Below are 21,931 nucleotides of genomic sequence, written 5' to 3' on the forward strand. Positions count from 1 at the left end.
AAGGTAAGTGTCTTCTTATCCTGCCATTAAGCTTCAATTTACAACCACTATTGTTAATACTGTTTGTTTTGAACATGTTTTTCATGCTTTTCATGATTTTCAGGACCATTACCTTGTACACAACAAATAATTCTGCACTTTTTTACTTTACTTTACTTGTTAACCTTTAAGAGTTGTGAACTTCACAAACTTTAGGCAGATATTTGGGTCTTAAAGGCTGATGGCTGGCATGTCTTCTGAGGGTGGAACATACTAGTCTTTTGTCACATAGTTCACTTACATACACACTCATAGTCTCACATGCATGCATCCATCTATGCACATGTTGCACGTATGCATGCACATGCGTACTGAGCTGTCTGGCCACCTTGGCGAGGTATAAGACCTGGACCACTGGCTCTGAACTGAGTGCCGAGGGTCCAGTGACTCAGAAGAAACTTTGATCTGAGGGTTCACTTGGTGCTCAACGTCTGCAAACAGGATTGGTGAGTGGATATTTGAAATCAAATTGAAGTATCATTTCTTTTCTTTTTTTAAATTCATGGTAAATTCAAAGTTGCATGTTTTTTGAATGAAAAAGATCTTTTGAAGGGATTTGTTTTTCCATGTACCATACCAAGATTTTAATATTTGTGACACAGGTACAGTTCTTCCTTGCTGACCTCTTTGCAAACCCAGGAGCTGTTTGCTTTACTGCAGTGATGAACGGCAACATGCTGAACTTTGCCCTGTTGGGTTTTCTCTTCATCTGGATGCTGCCTACAGAGTCCAGGGTGGTGAGTGGCACATTCTGGAGTCAATCAGTCATCATAAACTTATTTTTATAGTGTACGAATGTTGACACATTTAAATTAGAGAACAGTCTATATACAATCATCTTCTATGTTGGTAAAGTTTTTATTCAACAGCAAGTAGAGTGTCTTTTTCTTACAATAATTTTTAAAATATTCTATTGAAATGCAATAAGCCTACATGTTTCCAAGGCTAGGCAAACTGTTTTAAGATTTTGCATGAATCAAGTGGCATTTTCTTCATACCAGTGGCCTTATTCTGCCGTGTTTCAACCCATGCAAGCTTTATACCGTGAAAAATAAAATCCTGAAGCAAGTGAGCATTAGAAATAAGCAAAACTACCTCATAGCCTTAGCACATTTTACCCCACTTATTTTAGGACAAACAAGATTTTCAAAACTGACTATGATTCTAAAACCAAACATTTCCGCATGTCCAAAGTCTTAGCTTGTTGTTTTAACTATGTGGCAAGAAGAGCAGTCCACATCCAAGGGCATCCTAGTGGGTTAGTTGGTTCAGGCATGTACCACGTACGAGGGGGAAAATTTGCCATCACACCTTGTTTTCTCACCCGTTTTTTCAACACTGTGTCACTGTGAATTTCCCAATAACAAAGAAATGCTTTAAATAAGACTGAAATAAATCACATATGGTGCTTCCTTACCACAAGTCACTGTCTTGTTTTCTCTAACTTCATTTATCTTTTCTCCATCCTCATTCAGTTTTAGTAAAAAAAAAACCAAAAAAAAAACATACAAGCTATTTTCAGAGAATTAATATATGCACCTACTACAGAGAGATGTCTCAATGACCCTGTTACATCTCTCACTCCTCACTCACCCCATTTTCTTTAACATTTAATTCGGATTTCACGAGGGATGGTTACTTCTGCATCTTCTCTAATCTCCATTTTTTCCTTCCCCTCTAGATTCCCTTCAATTTCAGTCAGCCACTTTCCGGTCCCATCCAATTAAACATGGCTGAAGATGCCGTTGATGACATGTACATAGGCTGCACTGAACGCATGATGAGAAGAGTCAAGGACACATTCATGAAAATCGAGAGAAAGAATGAAGTGTTTGCAAAAGCCTGGAAGAATGCAGAAAACTGTGCAAGTGAGAAGCTCAGACATCAACACAAGAATGGGACTCTCACAAAGGATCACATCCAAGCAATCTGTCTTTATACATCTAATTATATTACAGTCTCTAACCGTAAGTTTTATGACCTTTTCAACACTGTGACTCGCACCGGGAGGAAAACGTATACCACCACCAAGTTCGAGTTCCATGCTTTCCATTTCTTTCTGACATCTGCTGTACAAACGCTGAAAAATAATCAAAGTAGCGGTACCATCAAGCCTACCTACCGAAGAACAAATAGTGCCTTCGAGGGTAAAGTCAACAAAATAATGCGATTTGGTTCTTTTTCTTCCAGCTCTTTCAGAACAGACTTGACACATTTTGGGAACAAAAGCTGCTTTGAAATTTGGACGAATTTAGGTGCTTCCCTGGGTGAATATTCAAGGATCAGCAATGAGCTTGAGGTACTCATTCCTCCCTATGAGATGTTCAAAATAACCGAGATAGTTAAAGGTAAAAAACTTAAAAAGAGAAAAGGTCTGGATGACTGTAAAGTTCTCTTTATTTTAAAGAGCGCAGGAGTTCACAGCAATCTGAACTGCCAAGCTTCTGTATAGAAGGGCTCAGCTGGTTGGGCACAGATTAAGTAAATGGGTCTTGCAGTGCAATCTGTGTTCCCTTAAACATTGGATTACTATTGAATGAATGTCTTTTCTCAGCCAAGCTTATGAGTGCTTTTTGGGAACCCTCCTGAAACAACCCCAAATGTATTTTTACAGTAATGCTGATGTAGTTTGTAGTTACTAGTAGGGATTGCTGTTCATGCTCTGCAAACATGTTGTGGCACAAAACCTTACCAGAGGCTGTGTGCTGTTTTGATGAGGCTTTTTTTATTTGCTGTTCTGTTCATCAGCAACATTTCACAACAAATACTCGTATTTTGAAAGTTGCTTTATGAGATCAATAAATTAATCACGTGACCAAAAAAGCACTCTCGTTTTTTGGAAAAGTGATCACAAACTGTTGACACAAATACAAACATGAACACACCATGCCATATTCAGTTTGTTTGCTTTGTCTTGAGGTCACATTTCCCTTGTCATTTCATATTCACCCAGTTTATTAGTGTTTTATAAATTCCATTCATTAACTTTTATTTGAAATTGCCATGGCAAAATATGTGCATTTTCTGCTTTGGTGAAGTTAGTACTATGCTTTAATACAAAAAAAAGTTGACACAGTTAAGTTCAATCAAAGTTTGTAAACATCTTCAACAGAGAGTTTTTGTTTTTGCACATTTTGGCCCACATGATATTAAACGAATAAGAACATTTTTCACTCATGAGTTTGCTGTCATTCATTTCTACTTCATTCCTTGAGAAGAAATAGGACAGTCATAAGCATGTACGCATGCGTGTGTGTTTGTGTGTGTGTGTGTGTGTGTGTGTGTGTGTGTGTGTGTGTGTGTGTGTGTGTGTGTTTGTGTGTGTGTGCAGTGCCGGCTCTACCTATGTTGGCGCTCTAGACAAAATTACTCCCTTGCGCCCTTCCATGCCCTTCCATTTAACACTCCATCATGTTAGTAGCAATAGTCTGGTTTCTCAGACAGAGCATCCGCACTGCTGACTAGCCAACATGCTAGCGATTTACTACAGCATTCATAAACAGTCATAAACACTTTACAACTCTGATCAAACTGTCTGTACACACTCTTAACTCACTTAGTGACCAGATTAGATCCTATTAACTAAAGTAGCTCACCTGCAAAAGATGGTGTAAACAGGAATTTCACTGACGTTGCTCTGCAACTACAGAGAAGAAGCGCAAGATCCCGTTTCAGTCTAAACAACGGTCAGAAACGGTGGTGCTGCCACCTGCTGGCTAACATGCCCCACGACACTCTACACCACATTCACAGACAAACAGAGCTGCTAGACAGTAAACACATGAAAATAATAAACTGGAAATAAAAATAAAATTATTACTGAACTTGAACTTAACTGAAATGCATAAAAATTAAACAGACCTCTATTTATGCATCCCACAATAGCACTTCTTTTTTCTTATGCTGATTAAACAGTTGCATTTTCTTGCCCTGTACAGCTTTAATATTATAAAACGAAGGAAATTAAATTAAAGAAAGCCAGACAGACAGACCGAAGGAAATGCATTTCATATTATCGTCATAGTTTCCAACCCTGTGCCCACAACATCCATACATCTGTAAGTTTTCAATCCAACCCAACACTACAACGGCTCATTTCACAGAGTGCCCCCACCTGTTCACTGCTGTAATATTTGACTAAGATGAAACGCCAAAGAGTTCTTCATAGGATTGTAATTTATTATAATTTTGAGATTATTGATTTGATTTATGGAATGTAATGAGTTACTATCTAAAAAGGAGTAAATCTATTATATTTAACATTACATTTAAAAAGCTTCTGTTAATGTTTTATTATTACTATTAATAATTTTGAGATTAGAATATGTAATTTAAGTTTTTATCTTCTCAACTTATCTCATCTTATCTCTTCTTTTTTGAGTGCGGTTGGGGAGTGATTGAGGAGATTTGTGTGTGTGTGTGTGTGTGTGTGTGTGTGTGTGTGTGTGTGTTATTCTATGAGGTTTGTAACTGTGGAATAACTGAATAACAATAAAACAATATTACAGCCTCGTCTGGAAGTGTTGTCAGAGACAATCAGTATTGTGAACATCACATGGACGGGTAGATGAGGGATGTATTGATGAGCTGATTGTTTCCTGATTTCTGTATTCAAGATAATGTGATAGAACCTCACTTGTATGTATATTTTATTTTAATCGTAAAATTAAATATAATATAAATATAAAAAGTAAATATTAAACCACTCGCTTCCCCTTTCTCTGACTGAAATACTTAAAGAGAATAAATCCTATCAAACAAAACCAGCTGATTGCTTCTCCTTCTGTGGTCCAGCCAATTACAGTTTTTTTTTTCAATCGCTTTACCTCCTCTGTCAACTCAGAAACCCTGGTATCAAAACAGTAAATACATCGGCCTAATGAGAAGCGCTCTTCCCAAAATAACACATTTTGTTTGCAAAAGGCTCTTACCATGACAAAACATTTCAAACATGCAGCAAAAGCACATTTTGTCACCGCCCAATACAACTAATTCAGCCACTCACTCACTTCATACTCAACACCAAAATGCAACATACCCTTTTCAGTCTGAGCAGGTTCAACCTTACTTTTTCCTGTGTGTACTGCAGTCATGTGTTTTTTTTGTTTTTTTTTTGACAATTTACATAGTTAGATATGTAAAGCAAGAAGCAAAAGCCAATATTTCCCTCAAACAACTCAACTTTTGCCCAAATGAGTAAATTCCTTCAATCAGCTCTACTGTACTGTAACACAGCTGACAGCAGAATACAAAATACAGCTGTCAGTTTGAACAAGGTTCTCCTGTGAGCTACACATTCAAATGTCAACTTACAGTAAAGAACTGCATCCAAACTCAGAAAGATTCTGAAGTGAAAATTTACTGTATTCATGGCAAAAACTGAAATACTGTAATTCACATACAGTATTACACAGAAAAACTCAAAGGAGTTGAAAAAAAAAAATACAGAATACAATTTATTGGCCCCTTTTTTGTAGGTGTGTACTGATTGATTGGTGAATGGTGATTTGTGGAAAGGGTAGTGATCTAGGTGCACTCATGATCTCACAGTGATGCAGGTCATTTCTATCAGCTGTGAGCAGATGTTTTGCTTTTGACTACCAGAGTGAAGTCAATGGAGTCAGGGCCATGTAAATGACACATGTGAGAAGTGTTGTGCAAAAGAGCGTGAAAAATGTGTCAATCCAATGAAAAGGTATGAACACATTTGCAAAAGAAAACCTCTGCTGTGGTTTGGAAGTGAAGATGACAACAAAGTGGATCCCAGTTTCATTATACTGGAAAAAGAGATTGAAAAAAACTGTAACTCGCTGGACTGCAGGTTGTATTGGGCGGTGACAAAATGTGCTTTTGCTGCATGTTTGAAATGTTTTGTCATGGTAAGAGCCTTTTGCAAACAAAATGTGTTAGTTTTTGGAAGAGCACCTCTCATTAGGCCTATGTATTAACTGTTTTGATACCACGATTTCTGAGTTGACAGATGAGATAAAGCGATTGAAAAAAACTGTTCTGTGTTAAAATGTAAGTGCAGGAACCCACAGCCTTCTGCGTTTTTTTTTTTTTTTTTTTTTTTTTTTTTCACTGCATAGTGTAATTTCATTGCAGCACTGCGTTATGCCTCCTGGTGTACATGTCACAGGGTGCAGTGTGTGTGTGTGTGTGTGTGTGTGTGTGTGTGTCCGGGACACAGCACTTCTGAGCGTTTTCTATTCGTTTGATTGATAGTTATATTTCAGTATAGTTTGCTTTAGTTGCATGATTAGTTTTTTGTTTTTTGTTTGATTTCCAGTCTGGGTGGACAAGAGGAGGATTTGGGCCTGCTGACCTGGGTCTCTGTTCTTTTTTTCATCAGCTCCAGCCATCACACATCGCTAAGGGAGAGCCAGTCGTCGCAGTGTAGCGGCAGCGGGTCAGACTCAAGGCTTGCATTTGCGACACTGGACTACACTTCCTCTGGACCCCGAGGCCCTGATAGGAAGGAAAAATAGTGTGTCAGAAGTCAGAAAAAATGTCAAAAATAGTACTAAATACGCACTCTGTGTGTGTGTGTGTGTGTGTGTGTGTGTGTGTGTGTTGTGGCTTTACACAGGAAATGAAGTCCTTTGTAGCAGAGAAATGACACATCTGTCTGACCTCCAGAGAAGTTCACAGTGACATCAGCAGTGTCACAACAGGTGGCAAAGCTACAAGTTTATCTACATTTACCAGTAATGTACGGGTAGTTGAGCCATTTTTAAACCAGGTAGTATTTCCAGTTGATACTATTTTTTATACTATTATTACTACACTATCATTTTACTTAAGTAGAAGTAGACATACTGCTGTAAAAATTAACTTAAGCAGAAGTATAAAGTAGCTCATTTAAAATTCTCAGTAAGATACTAAGTTACTTTTTCAAAACAGAAACTGCATTCTTGTGATCTTTTCCATGCAGTTGGAAAAAGAGTCTTTTAAAGTTCACTAATGTTCGTTGGAATGGATATGATTTAACATGTAGTGTAGTACAATACTCAAGCAAAAAAAAATGCATAAGTAAATTTACTGATGTCAAAAAAGTACAAAAAAAATAAATAAATAACAGTAACAAGAGTAAATGCAATTAGTTACTTCCAAATTCACCTGACATCTTTCAAGTTTCACTGTTAGAGCAGTGTTTGCTACAGCTGCGAGAGTGTGTGTAGATGATCTGCAGTAAAAGCTGGTGAATCAGCTGTTTAAACTGGAGATTCCACTGAAGTTAAATGCTGCATGATTCAGTTGCTTTTTACTGAATTTTAAAGTTGTTTCACAATGTTTTGTAGATGTTGTACAATATGGGTAGTGTTTGCTGAAATATAACTCAAAGTTAACTTGTCAGTTTTTTAATATGATCTAGCAAGACATTTTACTGAGATGTGAAGATAATGAACACACTCCTTGCAAAACTTTCAACAAACCTGCCATTTGCTGCATGTAAAACAACATCTGAGAGGTGGTGACAGCTTTTACATACGAGAATAAAATGAGCAGACTGATAAAGCGCTGCAGGTAACTGCCAAAGACATCGGCTGAGTTTTGGGGGGTGTTCTTGCGCCAGCTCTCTGTGCTTTCTACCTGAGAGAGAAGGAAGTACAGCGAGAGGGGCGCTGAAGATTGAAAGTGTCTCTGCTAACCAAACCTCAGATCTGATGTCATGAGCTGTGGCTGCTTCCTTGCTATGCAAACCCTATCTTTAGGTTTTGCTTTACAGTTTTTTTCAATCGCTTTTTCCAGTATAATGAAACTGGGATCCACTTTGTCGTCATCTTCACCTCCAAACCACAGCAGAAGTTTTCTTTTGCAAATGTGTTCATACCTTTTCATTGGATTCACACATTTTTCAGGCTCTTTTGCACAAAACTTCTCACATGTGTCATTTACATGGCCCTGACTCCATTGACTTCACTGTGGTAGTCAAAAGCAAAACATCTGCTCACAGCTGATAGAAATGACCTGCATCACTATGAAATCACTAGTGCACCTGCATCACTACCCTTTCCACAAATCACCATTCACCAATCAATCAGGATGCACCTACAAAAAAGGGGCCTATAAATTGTATTCTGTATTTTTTTTTTCTCAACTCCTTTGAGTTTTTCTGTGTAATACTGTATGTGACTTACCGTATTTCAGTTTTTGCCATCAATACAGTAAAATTTCACTTCAAAGTCTTTCTGAGTTTGGATGCAGTTCTTTACTGTAAGTTCACATTTGAATGTGCAGCTCACAGGAGAACCTTGTTCAAACTGATAGCTGTGTTTTGTATTCTGCTGTCAGCTGTGTTACAGTACAGTAGAGCTGATTGAAGGAATCTACTCATTTGGGCAGAAGTTGAGTTGTTTGAGGGAAATATTGGATTTTGCTACTTGCTTTACAATATGTAACTATGTAAACTGTCAAAAATATGACTGCAATACACACAGGAAAAAAGTAAGGTTGAACCTGCTCAGACTAAAAAAGGTGTGTTGCATTTTGGTGTTGAGTATGAAGTGAGTGAGTGGCTGGATTATGTCGCTTGACTGCGAGTTGTATTGGGCGGTGACAAAATGTGCTTTTGCTGCATGTTTGAAATGTTTTGTCATGGTAAGAGCCTTTTGCAAAGAAAATGTGTTATTCTGGGAAGTGCACCTCTCATTAGGCCTATGGATTAACTGTTTTGATACCAGCATTTCTGAGTTGACAAAGGAGGTAAAGCGATTGAAAAAAACTGTAAAGCAAAGGCATGACCTGTGGGTCTAACTGATGATTCATGAATATTTGAGGGTATTTAAGTTAGCAGGTGGCGAATGATACATGATCATGTGTGCTAAAGATCAAATCAAACTTATTTATAAAACACATTTAGAAAAAACAAAAGTTGACCAAAGTGCTGTCTAAAATTTTTTTTTAGCAAGATAGCAGTAATAACAAGTAAAAAAGTAAAGGAAAAGAAAAACATAAATTCATGAGTATATACACATATATACACAGGTGAATCAAAGTGAGATATAAAACCTTAAGGACATTCAAAACCCTACACTGATTCTTGGGAATTTGGATAAAACAGGTTTTAGTTTTGAGGAAAAAAAAGTGTGTTAAATTACAAAATCTGAAGGTATATAATTATAGGCCAAGGTCTTGGCTGTTCAGCAATGTACCGGTGCAACCTCCTCATTTTGCATTTTTTTCATAAAATAGGTTTTTCCAGTTATTAGGCTACTTTGTTTTTGTCAACACCGTCACCATAATGTTTTTTTTTTTCATTTGAAAAACATATTTTTGTATTGAAGAGACTATTACTTTAATAACTCAGCAGCACCAAAGAAACATATTGTAAGCACATTCATTTAAAACCAATTTAACTACCTCTGACAGTGGTGACACTAATCTGATGGTGGTGACAGTGGCCTCATTAAAACATACATTTCCAAAATTTATACCACTCAAGTCAATGGCTTCTTGCTTAACAACTTTATTTAACTATTTGGTATAAAAAAAATAAGAATCCTGAGCACTGTTATCAGCATTTTTCAGACTTCAGTCATCACCGTCAGACAGAAAACCTGACGGTGGTGACATCTGATGGTGGTGACAAAAACCTGCTCTTTCACATAATAAGCCTGAGTTGTTCACATTAGCCATCTTGTTTTCGCCCTGTTGCTACCTACATCAGACCTCTTCTTAAAAAGTATACATTTATTCCATAATCTAATTTAATATTTTTTATACAGAAGTGACGGTGTTGACAATTTATGGTTGTGACAGTAGCAGTGTCCCAAAATATGAAGAGATTTAAGAGAAAATAGAAAACTTCCAGGAGCCTGAGCGGTCTTGAAGCATGCAGTAGAGCTGAAGGTTTGAAAAGGGGTCCTCGGGAATGTAATTGACCTTGTAGTTTTTTTTATTATTATTTTTTAAATAAATATCTGACGGTGGTGACAAATATCTGGGACAGATTTTGAGCAACCACAAAATAATAGTAAATATTGTTCAAAACCTATCGTTTGTAGTTTTTAATACATATTATGATGTACTCTTTCATGTGGTAAAGATATTATTCAGTGAAATTATTACTTTTTGTTGTTTTAATCAAGTTGAAATGATTATCTCCTATCCGAGGACAGCTGGTTTTGTAGGGCATGGGCCAACATATAATCATTAAATTAATACAAATTAAAAATAAACCTATAAAAGAACCTTACAAATGTGCAAAGGACCCCCTGATTATGCCCTTGATTCTTTTTATTCATTAAAATGTTGTAAATTTCCAGCAGAAATAGCATTTTTCTTAGTGGGACATGATTTATCCAAATTCTCAAGAATCAGTGCCTAGCAAAACATATGGGTCTTTAATTTCATCTTAAAAATGTCAATAGAAGGGGAACACTTCACTGAATATGGTAGGCTGTTCCAGAGCTTTGGGGCAGCTATGGCAAACGCCTGATCGCCCTTCTCCTTCACCCTTCACCCTTCACAATAAAAAAAAAAAAAAAAAAAATAGAAAATAAATGATTCATATTCACATCAGACCTCTTTTTAGAACAGAAATGTCATTGGCCTTGCCCAACCAAATTCAAGCTTTCTACATTTTCAGGGATTTAGTTCATGAAACTGATCAGACTGGCTTCAGACTCCATTTTTTTTCACCTGCTAGTCTCTCTCAACCTGTTGCTGGTACTTCTCTTTTGTCAGTTTTCTCAGTGAGCTTCTTCAGTGTCACCCCATCGATTTTCTCTTCCCTTGCCACTGAACAAATCTCCCTTCTGACACTTGTTTAGCTGCTCTTTTTAGGTCTAACACTTGCAGGTTTGTTCAGCTCAGATCAGCTGATGATTTAAACTTCTGGACGCAAAAGCCCTTCTCTGATTTCAGAAGGAAAATACTGAGGCGTTCTTGTCTGATTAGTAACCCTACATTCATATAATTACATTTTTTCTGAGTTACTGCAGTGGATTATAATTACATTTAATGATTACATTTTTGTAATTTAATTGCATGTGACAATATGTGGTTCTCTATATATGGGGATTGCTCATCTTACCCAAAGACTTGACGTACTTCATTTTCCCTTACAAATGCACACTACCTGCAGCTTTAACAATGCAGACGGACTTCGTTGATGACAGCACATATGACATAAGAGCTATGGAAAAGGTATGTGTGGAAAGAGGGGTCATAATGTGGCCTCTACTTAATGCTGCCCAGACTGTGGGTGGGGAATGTTTTTGTGTTGGTGGTGTTACGACAGTGACTGCAAAAATAATAAACTAAAAAAAAGATTAATCAGGTTGTTCTCCCACATCTGAGAGGTTAAACTGCCTAGTCATACCAAGTAGCCTTAGATAAATTTAAAATAAATAAATAAAATCCTATTGTTTGCCATTTTATTGAGGCAAAAACATTATATAAAGTCTGTTTTAATGAAACTGCATCTGATGACCCATGAAAATTCCAAATAGATAAGAAGAAATAGATAAGACAGATGGTGCTTGTGAAAAACTGATGACTGTAACCTGTGAACAGCATGTTCCACACAGGCCAGTGTGTTTTACAGAAAAAGGAGGATGAAGAATGGAGGAAGAGGTCTGCATTACTGTTAGTGCGGTCGGATGTGTCTGAGTGTGTGTCTGTGTGTGTGACACAGACAAAGGCGTGTGGTATACTGAGAAGTACGACCACATGTTGTTTTTTTTTTGTTTGTTTGTTTGTTTTTTTTTTTTGCTTTCTCTCTTTCTATCTAATAGCCTGTAGATATTTATATTTTAAAGTAGAGACAGGACATGATGGGTGGGAGGTGGGGAGGGAGGGATATAGATAAAGAAAAGAAAAATGGAAGGAAAAAGTATTAGCTTCAAGTGTTGTATATTGTATGACTTGCACCTGTCCTTCAATGAAAAAGATTTATGCTGTGCTGCAAATTTGAGAAAACAAGACATAAACGCAGAGTTAGATATGAGAACACAACAAATCAGCACAACACATCAGCAGTGGTTTAAACCACTGATGCACCATCTGTCACTCAGAGAAACGCTTATGAAAGACAGACGGTAGATCTGTTGACTTATTGTGAAGAGTATTTGCTAAGACTGTCATGGCTGGGGTGGTGAGGGGGTGATTCCATTTTTAAAAAATAACATAAAATAAAATTAGCTGAACACTGGCTGCATTGGTACTGATGTTTCTGTGTTGGTGCATCAGTCAAAATGACAAAATGCTTCATGCCAGTGTGAAGTTTTTAATCAATTCCATGCAAGTAAAACACAGATAATAACAGAAGTAACTGTGCTGACGTTCTCCACTGTGTCAAACTGATAAGACTGGAGGTGCCTCAGTAGTTCACTGGGATACGGGCCTGTGCTTCGTACAGTTCATTGTACTTGAGACAGTTGTTTTGTGTTGTCTTGTAAATATCAAGGTAAGTGTCTTCCTATCCTGTCATTAAGCTTCAATTTACAACCACTATTGATAATACTGTTTGTTTTGAACATGTTTTTTCATGCTTTTCATGATTTTCAGGACCATTAAATTGGACATAACAAATAATTCTGCACTTTTTGTACTGGTGACTCTGCACTTTGGGCTCTGGGCTCTGTTTCTCCGGTTTGGAATTTCGTTACTGGAGTTGTCTCTATTTTTCTGTGAAAACTTACATAAACCGATTGCCAAGCCTCCTTGCTAACTGGCTTTCAAATCAACATAGCTTGCCTGTGTGCCTTTGCATTTATAATTTATTTACTATTTCCTTTTACAAGTTTTTTTTGAAAAAAAAAATACTTATTAGCATTTAAGAGTTGTGAACTTCACAAACTTTAAGCAGATATTTGTGTCTTATAGGCTGATGGTCTTCTTAAGTTGGAACATATTAGTCATTTGTCAAACAATGAATTTCCTGTGAAATGCATCACACCAACACCTGTGTTTTGTACACGACACAAACAAACATGTTCACTCACATACACACTCATACCTACACACATCTCTCACATGCTTGCATCCATCTACGTGCAAGTTACACGTATGCATGCACATGCGTACTGAGCTGTCTGGCCACCTTGGTGAGGTATAAGTACTGGACCACTGGCTCTGATCTGAGTGCTGAGGGTCCAGTGACTCAGAAGAAACTTTGATCTGAGGGTTCACTTGGTGCTCAGCGTCTGCAAACAGGATTGGTGAGTGGATATTTGAAATCAAATTGAAGAATCAGTTCTTTTCTTTTTTTTAATTCATGGTAAATTCAAAGGTTGTGTGTTTTTGAATGAAAAAGATCTTTTGAAGGGATTTGTTTTTCCATGTACCATACCGAGATTTTAATATTTGTGACACAGGTACAGTTCTTCCTTGCTGACCTCTTTGCAAACCCAGGAGCTGTTTGCTTTACTGCAGTGATGAACGGCAACATGCTGACCTTTGCCCTGTTGGGTTTTCTTCTCGTCTGGATGCTGCCTGCAGAGTCCAGGGTGGTGAGTGGCACATTCTGGAGTCAATCAGTCATCATAAACTTCAGTAAAATTTTTATAGTGTAAGGATGCTGACACACTTACATTACAGAACAGTCTACATACAATCATCTTCTATGTTGGTAAAGTTTTTATTCAACAGCAAGTAGACTGTATTCTGGTGAAATGCAATAAACCTACATTTTTCCAAGGCTAGGCAAACTGTTTTAAGATTTTGCATGAATCAAGTGGCATTTTCTTGATACCAGTGGCCTTACTCTGCCTTGTTTCAACCCATGTATGCTTTATACCGTAAAAAAAAAAAAAAAATTCCTGAAGCAAGTGAGCATTAGAAATAAGCAAAACTAGCTCATAACCTTAGCACATTTTACCCCACTTACTTTAAGACAAACAAGACTTTTATAACTGAATATGATTCTAAATGTATTGACATGGAGACAGTGATTTGTGGGGGTAAAATATGTTATTACACCTTCTTCTATGCTATCGCACCTTCTTTTCTCACCCGTTTTATTTTCAACCACTTGTCACTGTAAATTTCCCAATAACAAAGAAATGCTTTAAACAAGGCTGACATAAATCACATGTCCTATTGTTCTTCCTTACCACAAGTCACTGTTTTGTTTTCTCTAACTTCAATTATCTTTTCTCCATCCTCATTCAAAAAAAAAAAAAATCATACAAGCAATTTTCAGAGAATTAATATATGCACCTACCACAGAGAGATGTCTCAATGACCCTGTTACATCTCTCACTCCTCACTCACCCCGTTTTCTTTAACATTTAATTCAGATTTCAACCTAGTAAGTCACAGTAACTAGCACGAGGGATAGTTACTTCTGCATCTTATAAAGTCTTCTCTATTCTCCATTTTTTCCTTCCCTTCTAGATTCCCCGCAATTTCAGTCGGCCACTTTCCGGTCCCATCCCATTAAGCATGGTTGAAGATGCCGTTGATGACATGTACGCAGGCTGCACTGACCACATGATGAGAAGAGTCAAGGACAAATTCATGAAAATCGAGACGAGTGCAATGTTTGGAAAAGCCTGGCAGAGTGCAGAAAACTGTGCAAATGAGAAGCTCAGACATCAGGACAAGAATGGGATTCTCACAAAAGATCACATCCAAGCAATCTGTCTTTATACATCTGATTATATGATAGACTCTAACCAAATGTTTTATGAACTTTTCAACACTGTGACTCGCACCGGGAGGAAAAAGTATACCACCTCTTTCGAGTTCCATGCTTTCCATTTCTTGCTGACATCTGCTGTACAAACGCTGAAAAATAGTCAAAGTACCATCAAGCCTACCTACCGAAGAACACATAGTGTCTTCACCGGTAAGGTCAACACAATAATGCGATTTGGTTCTTTTACTTCTAGCTCTTTCAGTACAGACTTGAAACATTTTGGGAACAAAAGCTGCTTTGAAATTTGGACGAATTTAGGTGCTTCCCTGGGTAAATATTCAGTGTTCGATGATGAGGATGAGGTACTCATTCCTCCCTATGAGATGTTCAAAATAACCAAGAAAGTTAAAGGTAAAGAACTTAAAGAGAGAAAAGGTCTGGATGACTGTAAAGTTCTCTTTATCTTAGAGAGCGCAGGAGTTCACAGCAATCTGAACTGCCAAGCGGCTGGTATAGAAGGGCTCAGCTGGTTGGGCACAGATTAAGTAAATGGGTCTTGCAGTGCAATCTGTGTTCCCTTAAACATTGGATTACTATTGAATGAATGTCTTTTCTCAGCCAACCTTATGAGTGCTTTTTGGGAACCCTCTTGAAACAACCCCAAATGTATTTTTACAGTAATGCTGATGTAGTTTGTAGTTACTAGTAGGGATTGCTGTTCATGCTCTGCAAACATGTTGTGGCACAAAACCCTACCAGAGGCTGTGTGCTGTTTTGATGAGGTTTTGTTTTTTGATTTGCTGTTCTGTTTATCAGCAAGATTTCACAACAAATACTTGTATTTGGAAAGTTGCTTTATGAGATCAATAAATTAATCACATGACCAAAAAAAGCACTCTCGTTTTTTGGAAAAGTGATCACAAACTGTTGACACAAAAACAAACATGAACACCATGTCACATTCAGTTTGTTTGCTTTGTCCTGAGGTCACATTTCCCTTGTCATTTCATATTCACCCAGTTTATTAGGTTTTTATAAATTCCATTCATTAACTTTTATTTGAAATTGCCATGGCAAAATATGTGCATTTTCTGCTTTGGTGAAGTTAGTACTATGTTTTAATACAAAAAAAAAAAAAAAAAAAAAAAAAGTTGTTCATATCAACAAAAACATGAACAGCATATACTGTCATATTCAGAGTTGCTGTTTGTATGTTTGAGTTAAGTTTCTATCTATCCATCTAAATAGATCTACCTCATTCGCTAAACACAGTTAAGTTCAATCAAAGCTTGTAAACATCTTCAACAGACAGTTTTTATTTTTCCACATTTTGTCCCACATGATATAAAAAGAATAAGAACATTTTTCACTCATGAGTTTGCTGTCATTCATTTCTGCTTCATTACTTGAGAAGAAATAGGACACAGTCATAAGCATGTACGTGTGTGTGTATGTGTGTGTGTGTGTGTGTGTGTGTGTGTGTGACAGCCATGCTAGGTCTCAGAGGAGTACAGCAGGTAGCCAGAGAAGGTGTTTAGGCCGTTGATGTCCCCACACAGCTGCCTGCCGGTCAGCAGCTGTACGTACACCTGGCCTCCTCTCTGCAGCTGCAGCAGCACCGTCTGGGTGCTGCTGTCCTCCACGTCCTCCCTGTTGTCCTCCCACGTGGAAGCCATCACCTCGCCGTTTCTCATCAGCTGCACCTTGTAGTACATCCTGTCTCCAGACCTGCGCACCCTGGAGTAAGCTGAGAAGGAGAAGGAGTACAGGCCGGGGCGGGGAGCCGTGAATATACCTGTGGGACAAAGACGAGGATCAGTGAAGCTGCACAACGCAGAGCACTTTTTTTTTTGTATGTTGATGAAACAGTTGCATTTTTTTTTTTTTTTTTTTGCCCTGTACAGCTTTAATATTATAAAACGGAAGTAATTAAATTAAACAAGGCCAGACAGACAGACCGAAGGCAATGCATTTCATATTATCGTCAAGGTTTCCAACCCTGTGCCCTCAACATCCATACATCTGTAGGTTTTCATTTCAACCCAACAGCTCATTTCACAGAGTGCCCCCACCTGTTCACTGCTATAATATTTGACTACAATGAAAAGCCAAAAATTTCTTCATATTATTGTAATTTATTATAATTTTGAGATTATTGATTTGATTTATGGAATAGCGTAATGAGTTACTATCTAAGAAGGAGTAAATCTATTATATTTAACATGACTTAACATTACATTTAAAAAGCTTCTGTTAAGGTTTTATTGTTACTATTAATTAATAATTTTGAGATTAGAATATGTAATTTAAGTTTTGACCTTATCCTCAACTTATCTCATCTTATCTCTTTGTTTTTGAGTGCGGTTAGGGAGCGATTGAGGGGATTTGTGTGTGTGTGTGTGTGTGTGTGTGTGTTATTCTGTGATGTTTGTAATTGTGGAATAGCTGAATTACAATAAACATAATATTACAGCCTCGTTTAGAAGTGTTGTCAGAGACAGTGGGTGTTGTGAACGTCACGTGAACGGGTAGATGTGGTTTGGCCGCCAGTCTCTGCACGACGCAGATAAGGAGGTTCCCCTTGTATGTGTATTTTATTTTAATCGTAAAAACGAAACCACACAAATCAAGTCCAGTGCATTTCTGTAAAGCAGCTCCACTACCGGTGACTGTGAGGCTCGGAAAGTGGTGCAGTTATTCAACAGCACAGTGGGCTTACAATGAGATTATTTTTCATTCATTATTTCCGAGCATCACAGCATGTTTGCTATGATGTTTATTAGTTTTTACTGGAAGCTCATAGGCATTAGGCGATCCAAATCCCAATTATGGCACAAAATTAATTTGTTTGTTTACTGTTGTTGGTATTTGCTGCTAGTTTTAAATTGTTATTGATTTGTGTTTTTTGAAGGGTTAAAAGAGTCTATTGTCTTTTATTTTCTGTCTGTTTCTATGATTTTCAACGGCCTACCGCTTGTAGAACTTCACAAAATAATTCACAAATTCAACATGCTTTTAATGGGGAGAATAAGTAATAAATCACATTTTGTAAGTAACTTCACTCACAGTGTTGCTGCCTGATCGATGGTGTTGAACTTACTGCTTTAGCACGTACCCAGAGCGGGGTTGTAGCCGCTGCCGTGGTTGAGGGAGATGATGCTGTAGGGAATTGGGATGTCGGTGCTGAAAGGGCCGAAGCAGTTCACTCGGGGACTCATGGAGGCTGTGAACGCAACTCTAACCCCTCCTGAGACAGAGTCAGACCAACAGGAGAGGAAAAAATATAATATTTTTCCATGAGATATTGTGAGATATTTGTCTTACTTCACTATTGACAGTGGCTCTGTAAAAGACTTTGTTTATGATACAACCATGACAGATGTGATTTTGTTTTACAGGATAAGGAATAATTAAAAGTGGAATCACCAGACAGTTGGAGGTTGTAATTGTTATTTTTCGTGTGCTGAATTAGTCTGTAGGGCTATGAAAAATGGATCTGATAAAATAGAAATAAATTGATTTTTTTTTTTTTTTTTTTTTTTTTTTGGGTAGCAGGCTTCTTATTTTGCATCACTGGACTACTCAGTCTATGAACCACATGTGCTCTCTCTTATTTGTGCCTCTCACATGTCTTCATGCTCACATTATATTTAGATGCAGAAATACAGGATGTTGGGACAGTGCAGCTGCACCTTGAAGGACCCCCATCACACTGAGGGACCACAAAGTAAATAACACCCTTAGCACCTTAATTGGCATTTGGTAAAGAGCTTATGTCTCCATCTCTGTCCCAGAGTACCTATGACTTCCTGGACTCTGTCAATCAGCTGCCACACACTCAGCCTCAGGCCCATCGTCCTCCTGAAGGCCTGATCCTCCAATTCGTAGAGCTGACGGCTGGCACAGCAGCAGCCCCGCTGGTGCCTGAACACACACGCACAGTTCCAGTTTCCGCATGGCACTAACAACACAGAGAGAGAGAGGTAAAGACTTGACATAGATCTCCTTTAATTTATTTTTTTTTAATTTTAAGTTTGACTCTAATGCATAAAACTTCACTTTTAGACCCAGTGTAGACGAGGTTTAGCCTTGATATTGTTCAGGAGGCTCTTGAAGCTCCATAGCAGCTACATAGAATAACTAAATGTTGTATATTTAAAGCTAGCCAGCTTCGCACACTGGATTGTGTAATTTTATGACTTTTAACTAAACATATTCTTGTTGATGGCTGCTGAGCTGGGATGGTGAGGAAGCTCAGCCAGTTGCTCAGGTTTTCTGCCAAATGCCCATATGACGATTAAATTAAATTTGGGTAACCAAGGCAAATTTAAGAGGTTTAGAACAAAAGAATAAAATAGACACATAAATGAAAAGTAAAAGTAAAGCAAGAAAATGTTAAAAATGTGCATCTCAAATATAACTGGATGCACAAGAAAAAGTGGGAAAAAACTTCCAAAGCTTCCAAAGCAGCTCAATGGATAATCAGAATAACAAGGTTGGAAACTCTTGTTTGCGGGTAGGCAGAAAGGTTGGCTATATATACATGTAAATACTGTACACACATTTGCATAGCCCAATATGAGCCAATAAATGACATTTTTGCCTCCAGAGGCTTTAAAAGTTACATAACTATAGACAATAAATGTGTTTACAAGCAAGAGATTCCAACGTTGTCATTCTGATTTTCAAATATTAATGGAGCATTTTAATAAGAAGTAAGTGAAATGTCATGATGTGTGGTAGCTGAATAGTCGTTGAAATCTGAATGTTTACCAGCTGCGTCTTCTTGGCTGGTGACGGCGTTCTGGGCCTTCACAACGTCCCAAAGTAGCCCCAACACCAGCAGAGTGCACGTTACAGCTCTCATCTCTGTATCAACACTGGACAGTCTGCAGGCAGAAATGCATTTGATAACTGAAGGTTGTTGAGTGCATTTCCTCACACTTATTCAGTTCTAATCTAATTTTCTCATGCCAAAGAGACAGATAGCAGTAACATGAAAGTTCACTGTGATTTCTGACACACATGTTATGTCAACAACAAATCCCTCCACCCCCCACCCCCTCCCCAGCTGACTTGGGCAAAACTTATGTAAAACTTTGTAATATAACACTTTGGGCCCTATCTTGCGCCAGACTCCCTAAACCCGCTATTTGCGGATTTAGGATTTAGGAAGAGGCGTTCCCCCGTAAAAGTTGCTATCTTGTGCACCTCCCGCTATCCGCAAAACACCTCCGCTACCCGCTATATTATGAATAGGCGTGTTTTGGGCGTTACGCCAGTTAAACCAATCAGTGTGCCAGGTGCCATTGCCTTTAAGGGCAGGATGCGCTATCCTAAATCCTAAATCCTAAACCCGCGATGGAGAGAGGGAGGTAGATTTTCTCAGGGCTTCTACTGAGGCTAAAGCAAGTTGGCTTTATATACATATTATATATTATATTATAGGCGAGTTAATTCGGGAGGTGGAGCCACATGTGTCCAAGTGGACGTATCACAAGGTTGTACTGATTGAGTAAAATCCCCGGGTCACACCACACACACACACAAGAGGCAGAGGTGGAACTATGTGTAAACTAATTTATTGACAAGGTAGATTGGGCAAATAAAATATTAAAAATAAAAATATAGCACAGCTACTGGCTTATGATAAAACAATAAAACGTGCTGGCGTAAGTGTCCAATTAAAACAGTCTTTCCTCTAAACAGTCTATATGAGTAATATACTCAGTCCATTCCGGCGGCGTCCCGGTATCAGTCCGACCGTGTGTGTGGCGAGGCTCCGTCGGGGCGCGCATTGAAGCCGCCTGGACGCGCTCTCCTAACAGCCCAAACTTTAGGGAAAGCGGATAGCGGGTGGTCAGGACCACCCGCTATCCGCTTTCCCTAAAGTGTGTGCGCAAGATAGCAACTTTAGGGATAGCGCATGAAACACGCCCACGACGCACCTCCAGGCGCAAATGATGCAGTCGGCATAACGGATAGCGGGTAGCGGGTGGCGCAAGATACCGTTTAGGGATAGCAGAAGCTCCTAAATCCGCAATTTGCGGGTAGCGGGTAGTGGCAGCGGATAGCGGGTGGCACAAGATAGGGCCCTTTGTCCCATATAACACTTTCCAATTAGCAGTTAAATTTCTGCTCTTCGGTTTAAGCTCAGCTGGAAAAATAATCAACTTTTTTCCCCTAAGATGAATTACATCACTGTCCTTTTTTTTGTTTGTTTGTTTTTTATTATGACAATATTGTAAACTACCATTGCTGTTCCTGAGGAAATTTTTAAATAATAATAATAATAAAATAAAATAAAATAAAATAAAATTGAGGTTGGGAAACACAGTCTACGGAGACTGTGTTGGGGCAAAATTAGAGTTCATAAGAAGACCGTCTGATTGTTTTGCACAAACAGCAGACTGTTTGTCATGATGTATCACTAAGGTTGTCCAATTCGCTGTGAGGAAACTAAACTAGGCAATTTGCAGAGAAGCATATGAAACAGATCAGGCTTCATACAACAGCTGCTAAAACTGCTACAGTTCTGAGAAAAACAACTTAGATTTGAAGTATTTTTACCGGAGACTTGACTCACTGCGTCAGCACAGGGAAGATTTCCTCTAATCAGTGTCCACTTGAGAGCTCAAAGTCCAGAGTTTATACCACTGAAAAATGTGAATAACTGAATGCCAGGAACCAGAGATGTTCTCTTTCAGGTCAGTTTTGGGTGGAGACATCTTTTTATGCTGCATGCAACCTGCATGCAGCATAATCTGTGTAATCTAATGAAGTTTTCCCCTCCCATGCACACTTCCAGCCCCATGCTCCTCAGGCTAGGAGGCACCTGAGAGATCAGGACTCAGCAGGGACCACCCTGATAAGCTCTCCAGTGTACAGGAAAATCTCCCCATTGTATATGTTAAGCCGGTGTGTGTATACATGGGTTATTAGGTCAGTGGTGTCAGGTTGGCTGATAAGATCGTCAGGTTTGTTGTTTACCATATTCCAGCTCTTCCCTGTCTGCTCGATTATTCCTCCGCTTCCAGCTGATGATACTGGATCAAAGAGAGGCCTACTTTAGTTTAGAGGGGCCGTCCCAGGTGAACAACGCCCCAAAATTTTAATATTGAGACAAGTTTTATGAATACCTGTGCATGAACGCTGCACAGGTGTAACCACTCGCCTTTTCTGTGGAGAGGTTTCCTGTACACATCAGTCTTACCCAAAAAAGCTTTTAATGAACACAAAAAATATTTATAATGTTCACTGGGAGTAATCACTAGTCTGTAATTTATGAAATCAGGATATGCGGTG

General features: G+C 38.4%; 2 protein-coding genes and 1 long non-coding RNA gene across 3 annotated transcripts; 2 read left to right on the forward strand and 1 right to left on the reverse strand.

Moving 5' to 3' along the window:
• Positions 1–643: 643 nt before the first annotated feature.
• LOC115365417 (ecto-ADP-ribosyltransferase 4-like) lies at positions 644–2,679 on the forward strand. Its single transcript, XM_030060415.1, has 2 exons — positions 644–776; positions 1,721–2,679. The coding sequence occupies exons 1-2, from the start codon at positions 702–704 to the stop codon at positions 2,489–2,491; spliced, it is 846 nt and encodes a 281-aa protein (XP_029916275.1). The 5' UTR covers positions 644–701; the 3' UTR covers positions 2,492–2,679.
• A 4,023-nt stretch (positions 2,680–6,702) lies between these two features.
• LOC115363271 (uncharacterized) lies at positions 6,703–13,485 on the forward strand. The gene is made up of 3 exons (XR_003928581.1): positions 6,703–6,713; positions 12,353–12,359; positions 13,402–13,485. It is a non-coding gene; the product is annotated as an uncharacterized LOC115363271 (long non-coding RNA).
• A 2,634-nt stretch (positions 13,486–16,119) lies between these two features.
• On the reverse strand, positions 16,120–19,493 carry LOC115361797 (cerebellin-1-like). The gene is made up of 4 exons (XM_030055433.1): positions 19,400–19,493; positions 18,426–18,587; positions 17,742–17,873; positions 16,120–16,421 (listed from the first exon to the last, which is right to left on the reverse strand). Exons 1-4 carry the CDS (start codon positions 19,491–19,493, stop codon positions 16,120–16,122), a joined length of 690 nt encoding a protein of 229 aa, XP_029911293.1.
• Positions 19,494–21,931: the final 2,438 nt, after the last annotated feature.

This window comes from Myripristis murdjan, chromosome 1, assembly GCF_902150065.1.
Source record: "Myripristis murdjan chromosome 1, fMyrMur1.1, whole genome shotgun sequence".
Taxonomy (NCBI): Eukaryota; Metazoa; Chordata; class Actinopteri; order Holocentriformes; family Holocentridae; genus Myripristis; species Myripristis murdjan.